General features: G+C 41.2%; 1 protein-coding gene across 5 annotated transcripts in view; it reads right to left on the reverse strand.

Annotated features, from left to right (window-relative positions):
• Positions 1-11,804: 11,804 nt before the first annotated feature.
• RAD18 (RAD18 E3 ubiquitin protein ligase) overlaps positions 11,805-14,194 on the reverse strand; it is a 106,134-nt gene continuing 103,744 nt past the window's right edge. For 3 of the 5 annotated variants that reach the window (XM_021068322.2, XM_084986674.1, XM_084986673.1), the window contains 2 exons: positions 12,552-12,693; positions 11,805-12,441 (listed from right to left, as the gene is read on the reverse strand). In XM_021068322.2, coding sequence (XP_020923981.2) covers positions 12,591-12,693 — 103 coding nt within the window. In that variant the 3' untranslated portion in view covers positions 11,805-12,441; positions 12,552-12,590. 5 annotated transcript variants of the gene reach the window in all.

Below are 14,194 nucleotides of genomic sequence, written 5' to 3' on the forward strand. Positions count from 1 at the left end.
ACTGATTAGCATATGGAAGAAACTACTGGTGGCTAGGAAAGAAGTATTTGGAAGGATTAGAGGTAGCAGTGCCCAGGATTCACATACAGCTAGAGAGGAAATCTCCTAATTCACAGGGCAGTCAGTTGAGTAGTCAGGAAAGTCTTGCCTCAATGGTAGGGAAAAATCAGCCCTAGACTAAGCCTTGTCCTGAGCCCACCAAAAAAAAAAAAAAAAATATCTTGGAGTTCCCGTCGTGGCGCAGTGGTTAACGAATCCGACTAGGAACCATGAGGTTGCGGGTTCGGTCCCTGCCCTTACTCAGTGGGTTAACGATCCGGCGTTGCTGTGAGCTGTGGTGTAGGTTGCAGACGCGGCTCGGATCCCGCGTTGCTGTGGCTCTGGCGTAGGCCGGTGGCTACAGCTCCGATTCAACCCCTAGCCTGGGAACCTCCATATGCCGCGGGAGCGGCCCAAGAAATAGCAACAACAACAACAACAAAAGACAAAAAAAAAAAAAAAAAAAAATCTTAAAAGCAAGAACCAAAAAAATCAAGTTGTTTCCACATAACACAACTGTGTCCCAATGATCAAGACTATTTATAAGGAAAGAGAAACATTTAGCACCCAACAAGGTAAAATTCACAAAGTCTGGCATCCAGTAACAACCACCAAGCATGCAAAGAATCGGGAAAAACAACCCATAATGTGGGAATGAATTAATTGATAAATATTGATCCAGATCCAATACAGATTATTCAAATTAGCAGAAAAGGACATTAAAACAGGTATTCTATCTGCATTCCATGCGTTTAGATAATTAAGTAGAGTCTGAAGATATAAAAAAAGATCCAAATCAAACTTACAGAGATGAAAACAATGTATGAAGTGAAAAGTACAGTGGATATGATCAAAGGCAGATATTTCAGGAAAAAAAAAAGATGAAGTAACCTGAAGTATAGCAATAGAACGTATATGAAATGAAATATAGATAATTTATTTTTTTAATGAAAAGGACATCAGTGAACTATGGGACAACTCAATGGCCTAATGTAAACATAATTGGAATGACTCCTCAAAGGAGAAGAGAGGGGAGGACAGAAGAAAATAATGGTCAAAATTTTCCAAATTTGATGAAAATTATAAACCCACAGATCCAAAAATCTCAACGAAACACAAGAAAAAGAAACATGAAAAAAGCAACACCACCACATATTATTATTAAATTGTTCACACCTAATAAAAAGAAAATTTTAAAAGCAGTCCAAGGAAAAAACAGGCATATTACAAACAGAAGAACAAAGATAAGCATGACAGAAACTTTCTTACAGAAAACAAAGCAAAGGAGAAGACAATGAGATACTGGGGAAAATGTCCACCCACAATTCTATACTTAACCAACATTTCTTTCAGAATTGAAGGTGAGATGAAGATACACAAAAGCTAAAAAAAATTCATCACCAGCAGAAGACCAATAAAATTAATAAACTTCTAGAGTCAGATGAGGGGGAAAAAAAAAGAAAAATACCAATAAAAGATATGAAAAAGATAAGGATATCACACAAAAACTTTTACAGAAAAGGGAAAATTATTAAGAACTTCTGTCTGTAAATCTGATAACTTAAATGTAATGGATGAATTTGAAATATACAAAACAAAGTTCACCCAAGAAGAAACAAATAACCATAATAGTCCTATATGAGCTAGTAAAAAAATGAAGTATGTTATTAAAAACTTACCCAAAAAGAAAATTCCAGGCCCATGTGGTTTCAGAAGTTAATTCTACTAAACACTTAAGAATAAATAATACCAGTTCTGCACAAACTTTTCTAGGAAATTGAAGAGGAGAAAATATTTCATAGCTCCTTCCAGGAGGCTGGCATTACCCTAATACAAGAACAAGTTACAAATGTTTGCTCAGGTCAATTCTCCCAAGGCAACAGAAATAAAAGCAAAAATAAACCATTGGGACCTAATCAAACTCACAAGCTTTTGCAAAGCAAAGGAAACCATAAAAAAAAAAAAAAAAAAAAACCCCACAAAGACTGGAGTTCCCCATTGTGGCACAGTGGAAACAAATCTGACTAGGAACCATGAGCTTGCTGGTTTGATTCCTGGCCTCCCTCAGCAGGTTAAGGACCCATCCTTGCTGTGAGCTGTGGTGTAGGTCGCAGATGCGGCTCGGATCCTGAGTTGCTGTGGCTGTGGTGTAGGCCGGCACCTGTAGCTCTGATTCAATCCCTAGCCTGGGAACCTCCACATGCTGTGGGTGTGGCCCTAAAAAGAAAAAAAAAAAAAAAAGGAAACTTACAGAATGGGAGAAAATAATTTCAAATGAAGCAACTGACAAGGGCTTAATCTCTAAAATATATAAACAACGTATACAACTCAACAGCAAAAACCAACAACTTAATTTAAAAATGGGCAAAAGACCCAAACAGACATTTCTCCAAAGAAGATATACAGATGGCCAACAAGTACATGAAAAAATGCTCAACACCACTGATTATTAGAGAAATGCAAATCAAAACTACTATGAGGTACTACCGCACACCAGTCAGAATGGCCATCATTAATAAGTCCACAAATAACAAATGCTGGAGAGGTGTGGAGAAAAGGGAACCCTCCTCCACTCTTGGTGGAAATGTAATTTGGTACAACCACTATGGAAAACAGTATGGAGGTGCCTCAGAAAACTAAATACAGAACTACCATATGACCCAGCTATCTCACTCTTGGGCATATATCCAGACAAAACTTTCATCATATCCAGAAAAGATACATGCACCTATATGTTCATTGCAGCACCATTCACAATAGCCAAGACATGGAAACAACCCAAATGTCCATCAACAGATGACTGGATTAAGAAGATGTAGTATATATACACAATTTAATACTACTCAGCCACAAAAAAATGAACAAAATAATGCCATTTGCAGCAACATGGATGGAACTAGAGACTCTCATACTAAGTGAAATAAGTCTGAAAGAGAAAGACAAATACCATATGCTATCACTTATATCTGGAAAGGCACAAATGAACCTTTCCACAGAAAAGAAACTCATTGACTTGGAGAACAGACTTGTGGTTGCCAAGGAGGAGGGGGAGGGAGTAGGATGGACTGGGAATCTGGGGTTAATAGATGCAAACTATTGCCTTTGTAATGGATAAGCAATGAGATACTGCTATATAGCACTGGGAATTGTATCTAGTCACCAATGATGGAGTATGATGAAGAATGATGTGAGAAATAGAATGTATGTATGTATGTGTGACTGGGTCACTTTGCTATACAGTAGAAAATTGACAGAACATTGTAAACCAGCTATAATGGAAAAAATAAAAATCATTTTAAAAAAAGAACCAAAGTTATCACAAGAAATGAAAATTGCAAACCATTATCCCTCCTGAATGAAGATGCAAAAAATTCTAAACAAAAATGTAATTTAAAATCAATAGTTTGTAAAAACATAACACATCATAGCCAAGTGAAGTCTCTCCTATTTTTGTTTAAACATTCAAAAACGAATCTATGTGATTCACAATATTAATAAACTCAAAAAACCATATGATCATCTCAAAAACACAGAAAAAACATATGACAAAATCCAATAACTATTTCTGATTTTTAAAAAAATTCTCTGCAAGCTAGGAACAGAAGCTAATATTCCCAACATAACTCAAAGCATATCTTTGAAGATAATTTATATCTATAATAAAAAGCATCCAGATTGGAGAGGAAGAAATACAAAAGTCTTTGCATGATTCCATGTTTACATAATTCTCTATGCAGAAAAGCTAATGGAATCTACAAAAAAAAAAAAAAAAGCCACCAAGCTTATAAAAAGTATGTTTAGAAAGGTTGCAAGGTACATGATTAATATGCAAAAATTAATTCTATCTCTCTAATCTATCAATGCACAATCAGAAAATGAAACTTTAAAAACCATGCAGTTAACTCTTACAATAATTTTTTAAAAACCCAATTTTAAAATGAGCGAAAAATCTGAATAGACTTTTTTCTAGAAAATACATAGTAATGGCCAATAAGCACACAAAAAGATGTCCATCATCCTTCGCTACTGGGAAAATGCAAATCAAAACTACAATAAGATACTACTTCATATCCACAAGCATGGCTATAATAAAAAGACAGATAATCACAAGCGTTGGAAAGAACATGGAGAAACTGGAAGCCTAATACACTGATAGCAGGAAAGTTTTGCTGGCACTTCTGGCTTGTTTGTGCTGTCTCAGCTCAAATTCATCAGTAAGTTCACTGGTAGATGTGGGGTTTTTGTGTGTGAGGGGGAGGAGGTGTTTAATTATCGTGCAAGAAAACTGCCCCTTTCTTGTGTGGTATCCAGTCGTGTCTGACTTGGTCAGTGTGATCAGCGTGGGCCCCACACAGCACAGCCCACTCGTACAGCCCTCTTACTGGTAACACAAGCTGGTCTGGGCAGTCTGAGGAAGTTCTGCGCTGACCCAGACATTCAAGAAAGCAGATGCTGAGAGGCACAAAAAAATCAAGCTGAAGAATATATTCATTACTCCAACAAATACACGGCAGTGTTGATACCAATATTACCACACTCCACACTGCATTATTGAGACAGACCACATGAAGGATCTGCTCTAGTCAGTTCTGTGGGGTCTTCTGGAGTGAGTCAGACCCATGAAGGGGGAGGCTGTTCCTCCTGGAGGGATGGCATCTGATGACAGCCTAACCTATCCAAAAGTTCCCAAACACCTTTAGAAACCTTCCAGGTTGTGCTCCTCGAACTCCCAACCCACATTTTTATTATGTAGATGCAGTCATACATCTTTTTTCTTACCATGAAGCCTAAGCTTCTGAGTAAAAGGGTCAGAGCCTACCAATCATTTGGAAAGAGGTCTAAAGCAGTATTTAAGCCCAAGGCATGAGAAGTAGCACAAACCAGCAAAACCTTTGGCCTAATAGGTTCACTATTAGGAATTTATTTTATAGATACACATATACACACACATCAAGACAGTGCAAGAAGTAAGCTACTATTTCTGTAAAATACAGAGACCACATATTTTCTTGCATGTGCATAAAACATCTCTAAAAGAATGCACTAGGAGAGGTTGGCTGCCATTAGGGAGGGGAACTCAGCAACTGGAAAATGGTGCAGAAGGGAGGCTGCTTACTATATATATACTTTTGTACCTTATGAATCATGAGCCCTGATGATATACTGCATAAAAATAATTTGTTTAAAAAAATTAAAGGCATTATGAGGACATTGCTCTTCTGGTAAAAGGGCCAATACTAGTCCATGTACAACTGGACACTTAATAAAACAACCTGATAACTGTACGACCCATGCAGATTTTTCTCTGGAAAATGGAAAGGCAGGAATTGGTGTGCCCATTTTACAGATTAAAAACATGAACAAGGAGTTCCTGCTATGGCACAGTGGGTGATATTGTCAATGCTGTAGCTCAGGTCACTACTGTGGCATGGGTTTGATGCCTGGCCTGAGAATTTCTGTATGCCACAGGTGCAGCCAAAAAAAGAAAAGAAAAGAAAAGAAAAGAAAACCACAAAAACAAAAACAAACCAAACCAAACACAAATAAAACATTTAGAGGACTCACCAAGACTACAGTGAGTACACTGGCTTACTAACACCATCTTCATGTGTCCAGATGGAATTTCAGCTTTTACACGGACTCTGTGTCTCATTATGCCACCTTGAAAGAGCCTGTCCTTTGCTCTGAGGCGAGTATCTTCATTTGTAAAATAATGGGGTTGAACTAGATAGGCTATAAGGTTAACTTCAAGCAGCAAAATTTTATGACATCTTGAACTTAAGAACAAGAAACCTAAAATAATATCTCAGGCCTCTTTTCTTTTATGGTCACACCTGTATTAATGCTTCAGACCACCCCTCATCTGTCCCCTGATGAGAATGAACCAATGTGCTCACAAAAGCAGAGTTCTGTCTCCAGAACAAAAACCTCTGCTCTTCTCATCCAAAAAGAGAGATAGCAGTGCTGAACACTCCCCTGTGATACAGGGACTCCGGGATCATCTGTTAAACAAAAAGGAAAGTGATTAACAAAATCCTTGAAAGCATCCGGGAAGATGGAGTAAGGCTTTTAGCATTAAGAGTTTCTTAGCCATCTTCAAATGAATATTTGTGTGTCCAAAATGTGGGTTAACACGAAGGTTCAAAGCAAAATTATGTTTAGGACCAAAGCAATAAGACACTAAATAAGCATTCCAAAAAGATGGAAAAAACTTCCCCTAGTAGAGATCCCCATTGATGTTCCTTGGAACATCAATGTTTTCTAGTTGGGGAAGCACGTCCAACTAGGAAAGTGTTAAGAAACTTCATCAAATCAGAACAGCATTTATTGTGTTAACTGACAGGCTTACAACAAAGATTACTGGACACCCAAGTGCAGATACATAAAATTGTTGAGTCATGATGATTTGGAGAAATGTGACAGTTCCCTTAAGTGATATAATGGGTGTTTTTTTCATTCAGTTGAATCAAGCATTTCTGGGGCAGCTGAAGAGCAGGCAGAAGGGAGACCCAGAGGAGGTGTAAACGACTCCCAAGAGCCCCTGACCCAATGAACCAGCCCTCTGCTTATCCAGTCAGGACCCACTCAACATCTCTGCAGTACTTGCCTGCTGGGCTCGGCACTGCTCGACACTGCTTGACACATTAGGGACCCAGAGGTAGGCACCACACAGCCAGCCCCTGGTCTCAGGTATCTCGTACTCCAGACAGGAAAGACAGAGGGCAAATGGCTTTTTGTTTTCTTGCTCTTTTGCAAGTTCTGAGCACCTACTGTATACAAGACCCTTTTCCAGACCCAGAGACAAAGTAGTAAACATGATGGCACACATTACACACAATACACATTAGCTATGATTTAAGAGGGACAATCATAACTTTATATAGTCATCTTTGCTTACATCATCAGTTATCACTGATATCATTCTATCAGTGATTTGGGCTTCTTGGACCATCTCGTTTTATGTTTTCTGTTCACCATGCTTCTTAGTTGTTGCTGTTGTTGTTGCTTTAACTTTTTCTGCCTTGTAGTAGATTGATCACATTTTCCTTAATCTCGTTATCTGGCTTGAAAAATACCTTATGGTTGATTCATGAAGAGTTTCCCCTAAAGTCTAAAGTGGATCCTTAACTTACAGGGTAAAGCAGGTCAATGGCTCCTAAGCAGTAACAAGGGCCTCCGAGTATCTTTACTGTCCTGACTTCCTCTTTCATGCGCCATGTTACTGTCTAATACTTTATTTCCAACGTGTTTTGACCACCCCCTCCCCAATATTAAGTTTTTTTTTCCTTTTGGTCTATATTTAGTGTGTTTAACCAATTTCTTTGCTCACAACTGCCTTTTGCATCCTATTCCTTTCTTTTGGCTTCTAGTCCATTTGTACGGAAAAGTATCCTTTAGCAAGTGCTGTTTGCCTGTCAAATTTAACAGAGTGAAGTCCAGGTCTCTCAATCTATTATCTCTCACATGGGGAACACACAGGTTTAAAGTCCTCGGATTCATGACTATGCTATTATTTTACTTTGCAAGGAAAAAAACAAACAAAAACAAACAAAGAAAAAACAGTCCTGAACAAGGTAGGACTTTTAGAAGCATTCATTCACCTCTTCTCCACTTTGGATAGAAATCAGCAATAGTCACAACTACATGATCCAAGACAGATCCTGACAAAACAATGTCTATAAAGCTTGTATTTCTTTAAAATTATGACAAAGTGAGTAAGCTTTCAGCTCTAAGTTATGCTGTCACAGATTCTATATTAGGCCCACCTTCTCTTTCAAGCTTTTAACCAATATACATAACTCGGTATCATATACTGAAAATACAATGTAAATTGCTCTATGTAGATGTCATAGTTTGGGAAACCAATGCCACCAAATAAGAATGCTTTCAGCAGATATTCTTTACAATTCAAAGTTAATATTAAACGGCTTTACCCAACAATGAATTCGATGTTACCTAGAAGTGCCTTCTGTAGGTCAGACATGCTGTCAAGCATGGAAAAGTCAGGGTTGTTCAAAGTGATGTTACACGAAAGAAGTTATAAAATTCTTTTAAGACTGTAAGGCAGTTCTTAGGTGCTCCAAATGGAAATAATAAAAAATGCCATGTCAAAGTCTGGGGTTTCAATTATGACACTGGATGTTTCAAAGCTATAATCAATATGGGAATCAAAAAAAAAAAAAAAGCACCTGTTGGTATTCCTGAGCCCACCTGGCTTCCCATTCAAGTAAAGACATTCTTAAGAGTCCATCAACTTTGCCATCTGTTCATCTGGCACCCAAATCAGTATTCCTTCTTCAGCCAGCACCAGGAAAATAACAGCTCTAGAACCTTGTCAGATGTGCCCAGCCAGGGTGTGACATATTATAAAAGCATCCTCTAGCCACTCCCCTCAGAGATCCTAAATACCATATCAGAACCCCCAGTGGACCTTGGCCTTTGCTTGCTTAATACCCTATAGAATTGTCTTTTCTGAGTCCCCTTCAATTTTGGACTCTCAGCTTTGATCATTAATGGAGGCAGCAGCCACATGAAAGCTTTTGCACTTGCTATGAAATTCCCATGAAAAGCTTCAATATACTTAATGATCATTATTTTAAAAACTGCAGAACAAGTTCCCTTTAGAATTTAAATCCTGATGTCCTTTATTTTGAAAGCAGTCTGCTCATATATTTTATTAAGAGCTTATGTTCTAATAACTCCATTTCTGGGAATCTATCCTAAGGGAATAATTCTATTATTATTTATAACTGGGAAAAACTGGTAGCAACTTAAATGTCCCAGAACAGGAGACTGTCAAAGGTGGCACAGCATTCAGAGAGGGTTCATGACGCAGTCATTAAAGAGGACCCATAACACTGTGTGAAAGTGTTTTGTGACAAAACACTATCTGCTGTGTTTTAGTGTGGAGTTGGTTCTGGCGAAGTCAAATGGAACTGAGACTTGTCCAGCTTGTCTGACATAACTGTGAAGTCTGTGGACACACAGGCACGAATGAGCTGACTTCCATGAGTATTTTAATATTTTGTATGAAGGAGTCAGAAGATAACATGCACACGTCCTGGGGGTGGGGACAAGGAGGGGATGTGGTGATTAACATTATCCCCTTGGACTGATATTCAAGCTCTCTGTAGAGCAAAACAAAAGGCCCTCTCTCACGTGCTTGCAGAAGGCCATGTACCTCTGCCTTGCAGCACTTGCCACAACTGTAACCTGGGTAACTATCCAGTGTGGTCTGATGTGGTCTATGCAAGAGCACAAGGCAGGCGGGGGGGGGGGGGGGGAGAGAGGAGGGAAAAGGGCAAAGGGGGAAGGGGAAAAATGAGAGAGAGAAGAAGCAAATTTCTTCCCAAACTCACTGTGGGTTCAAGTGACAGCATTCACTCCTCCCATCAGAACCCAGCAAGGCCAAGGAGCAGGAAAATCAACAGAAGATGGGAGTGCCATGGCCCGGGCAAGGCAGGCTGTCCAGTGAGACCAACCGGGTTGTGTGCACAGGACACCAGGGCGGGAGCAGGGGGTGGGGGTGGGGGAGCAGCAGGAATCGTCAGGAGAGCAGCAACATTCCAGGCACAGACTGTCCTGTGTTCTCTATAGCCTGAGGCTGGGGCAGCCCAGACACATCGGGAAGGGGTGGGAAACGCCCCCTTAAGTCTAAGTGCGGGTGGGGCTAGAAGGCAGGAATGGGGTGGTGGGGGCTGGAGGGGTGCCTGTGTGGCCTGTTTATAGCCTCAGATGGTTATCCCGAAGGACATGACTAGAACCAGGGAAAGGTTATCAAAACGGTCAGGAATTCAATGGTTGTGATGATGATTTGTCCTCTCTCACGTTCATAAAGAATTCACTTTCATAATAGAAAAGGAAAGGAAAAAAAGGGTCTCAGAAAGAATTTCTATTTGCTTTTAATTAGATAAAGAACTTTGTAACCACTGCTTCTGCCTTTCCCTAGTTCTAAGAAAATTCAAGTCAGATTTCACATTCAGCCATAGCAACCACATTTGTGTCGTCATCTGGCGGTGCTTTCTTCTCACTCTTCACTCCTCCACAAAGTGCTTTCTCACTATTTGACCAGCCCCACTGCCATGCAAGTGCACTGCATGAGGTTGTTTTTAAATGCCTACCACCCTCCCTACACCACCCATATTATCCTATGCGTAGGCACTACCTTTCCCACTAGAACAGTGCTTCTTAATGAGGAATATAAAGGAGAGAAGGCATGAGAGGATGAAAGGACAGCCTGACACATCAGAACATCTGGATATGCTTCTCTAAGTGACACCCAGCAGCTCTCTGGCACCATCTGAAACCATAAGCATCATCGCCACGGTGAGGTGGCACCCCCAGGGGAGCTACTACACCCTGCAGGGCAGTGGGAAGGTAAAAGAATGAATGAGGACAGTCATATTTTCACTAAAAGGTAAATTTTAGAATCAGAAACTTAGCAGTTTCAATCCTGGATCTAACAGCCTAAAGTTCTTTATTCTCAAGTAAACATAATAATGTCATTCTCTCAGCATATGAATATTAGAGCATGCTAAGTGTAACAAACAGAGCTAGTAAGTGCTCTTTGGGCCTTATTTTTCAATGGACTTGGGAATTCCTTTACACTGGGGGTTTCTAATCTCACACAACTGACATTCTGAACTTTGCTGTGGTAATTACGGCAAGGTGAGGTCATGTGGATGGATCCTGGTTCAACATGATGGTGTCCTAACAAGAGAAGAGGGCACAGACCCAAGTGAGCAGAGGAAAGACCACATGAAGACACAGGGAGAAGGGGGCCCACCCGCAAGCCGAGGAAGGAGGCCTCAGAAGAAACCAACCCTACTGACAACTGGAGCTTGGTCTGTTACCCTGCGGAGTCATGAGAAAAACAAATTTCTCTGGGAAAGCCATCCAGTCAGTGGTACTTTGAACAGCAGCCCAAGCACCCTCTGTGGGGGCTGACCTGAGCCATGTGGATGTTCCTCAGCATCCCTGACTCTTGACCCACCGAGACAGCAGCAAGGCCCACGCACTGTGACAGCCAGCAGGTCTCCGCAAAGTCTTCCTCCTGCTGTGCTGAGAACCGCTGTTCCAGATGGCCTCTGGTCACCCCTGCATTCCCAGTGCTCCACACAGGGACTGTCACTTCACCAAGGAGATAATCAAATATTTACTAAATGTATTCACTTGCCTGGCTCGCTATGTGGGGTCTCACTGCTCCCTTGCAAACTCCTTTTGTTGCAATTAAAGTAGTAATTACTTCCAGTTTAATTTATAGCAGGCTGTGTAATTTTTAATATAGCAAGTAGTTTTCATTTCAGCATAATTTATGGTAACTCAGTGACGTAAATGTCACATCAACATTAAATGCTATTCTGTTTGATACTGTTCGCTTACCTCACATTGGATCTTTTGAAGATTCAATGAGTGGTGCTGTTTTTAGCTGCCTTAATGCACCACTCTTGACTTTAAGCAGATGAAATGACTATGACAAATTCTTATGCAACCATTTGAAGCTCAGGGAACTCATAAAGAAAACAAATGGCCATTTAAGTGAGAAAGCGCTGAACTCCAAGTCAGAATGAGACGCCACACATTATCCAGAAACCTGAAAGCACACCAAAAGCCGAAGCCAATGGGGATATTCTTTAGAAAGGGGAAGTCACATATGCCCCTGGCATGTTCATAAATCTGTTGTCTCACCACTGCTGATTTTGCTGCCGTAGTATCTGACCAACCCCTTCTAGTGATTTGTAGCTTGTACTCAACTATTCACAGGAGACTGTTTCATGGCCTTTATTTTAAATTGATAGAGTCTGTTCATTTACAAAATCCATTTATTGCATCCTTTCTATTTAATAGCTGGATTCAAAGTGCTAAAGACTCGATTTACCCAAGTGGAAACAAAAAGACCAAGTAATCATCTGTAAGTGCCGTTTCTGGAGAATATGCCCACTCTGTTCCGAAGTCATTGTCTGTGCCTTTAGGTTACAGTACTAACATCCTACTCCAGGTAAAGGGTAAGACTCGGGTCTGATTAACGACCACTTTAAACTCAGGCAACAACCATCCTGTGATGGCCATACCAAGCTCGCTGGCATCCTGGCACTGTACACACACACACACAGGACAGGAGTTAACAGCATCTGCCTTTCCAAAAACAGAGAGCTTGAATACCCTTATTGCTCCCTGTGGTATAGGTGTTGAAGGATCCTTTTATGAAGTTGGTTTCTCCATGGAAGAGAATGGCTTAAGGATATTCTGGAATTTAGAAACAAAATCAAACAAAGCCCTTTGCCAAAAAGTCTGTGCCCTCTGCAAAGCTGGGGAACATGTGGATGCCAGTATTTTTAGAGAGAGATGTCTTAGAAGCAGGAGGTAACGGTCCAAGTGAGGATGTATTAAGATTTTTTTTTCCTGGAAAAGCAGAAAAGAATGAAAATCAGTTAAATATAATATTTATGATTTAATATCCTCACTTTGTGCATCTATGAACATGAAATCTATATGGCAACAAAAAGGACTACATTCTGATCACTGCAGTGGGAAAGTCGGCAAAGCCCAAACTAATTCCGGTTCCGTTTATTTCTCGGCTCAAGATCAACACTTTCAGCTGATCTCGTGCGACGATTCTGTCTTGGACTTATTTCTGTGTCTTGAAGATCATTTCTGAAAACAGAAAAAAGAAAACGGCAGCTTAGGCAAAGATGATCGTTATTATTTTACAGCATTTCTAGTTTATAAGAGCCTTCCCATGCATTTTCATTGAATCCTCCAAACAGCCTTCTACTCCACTGACAAGTCTACTATAACTATTACTGCTATTATTTTTCTTCCCACTTTACAACTGAGAAAACAGTGACTTAGTAAAGACTAAGTCTAAATGAAATGAAAGAGCTAAGGCCTCAACCCCTTTCTTTCAAATCAAAATCTAGCAGTTTTATGCTTCTGCTTCACATGTAGAAAGCTGAAAAAAAAAAAAAAAATGTGCTCCCATCCTAACAAGTCGAAGCCAGAGGTCTAACAGAATTTATCTTGACCTTGTCAGAGAGCTGGGGTTCTAAGGGAAGCAAGAAAACAAAGTTCCCTCAAAAGAGAGACAGGCCATGTGCATGCCCTCACTCCAGGCAGGATGCCAAAGGCCAGAGAACATGCAAGTGAGGAGATGAAAGCTGCGGTTTTGCTGGATTCTGCAATATGCCCAGGAGCCTTGGCGGTGCTCGTGTGACACTGGGAGAGGGCAGGACACCGAGGAGAGCCTGAGGTGGGAGCACAGGGATAAAGCAGGGTACACAGGGGTGACAGGGGTTAGGCATAAGCCCTGCCTCTTCCCTCCACCCTCCTCTCCTATGAAGCAAAAGCTTTAAGCTGCTGAGAGAAGAGCAGGAAACTCCCTGGGCCATGGGCTTAGGTGAAGATGCGCTGCCCCTGGGGTGGAAAGGCAAAGATTCACTGTTGCTGGGAAATGGGAGAAACAGAAACCTCCACCTCTAGAAGATGGGAAGCAAGTCGTCTTGGGCCGAGGAGCTCATACAATTCCCAGCAGAGGTTGGGTCAAGGTGGTCTGAGCACCCTGGGAGGTGGGGGAGGGTGCTGGGAAACCCCCACCCTGGAGATGAGGCACCCAGGGCCTGCCTGAGACAGAGCTGGGGTGAGATGCCAGGGGGGCCCCCGTGGGCCCACCACGAGCCCAGCACCAAGTTTAGGCTGCAGCAGTAGCTGGCTGATGGAGAGGAAGGGACAAGGAGAAGAGGTGCCGCCCCTGGTCAGGGAGGGGAGAGGAAGGCACTAAGAGCAGATGAAAGGAAATGAGGGCAAAATCAGTAGGCCAAACCTCGCCATACTGTCCCAACACTAAGCACAAGGTCAAAGCAGCCCCACTGCTAGAGGAACGTGAGGGCTCTGATGCCCTGAAGGTCACATTAACAAGTAAACTCCAACCGAGGTCAACTCCCCACACGAATGGCCTAACAGGAGAAGGGGCCTTCCCAGCTCCAGGCACAAATGCTGTTTATCCCAGTCTCTATGGGCCTTCATTCAAGTAAAATAGATGATTCACAAAGAAGGTGGAAAACAAAGAAAATCTGTTGTAAAAAGTAACCAAGAGATAATACAGACAAAATGACCAGGACCTTAAATACCTATGGTTCACATGTTGCAGGCTCTAGGG

This window comes from Sus scrofa, chromosome 13, assembly GCF_054392235.1.
Source record: "Sus scrofa isolate SSC_HxYL_T2T_F1_AM1 chromosome 13, Sscrofa_HxYL_maternal_Yorkshire_Landrace_v2.0, whole genome shotgun sequence".
NCBI lineage: Eukaryota > Metazoa > Chordata > Mammalia > Artiodactyla > Suidae > Sus > Sus scrofa.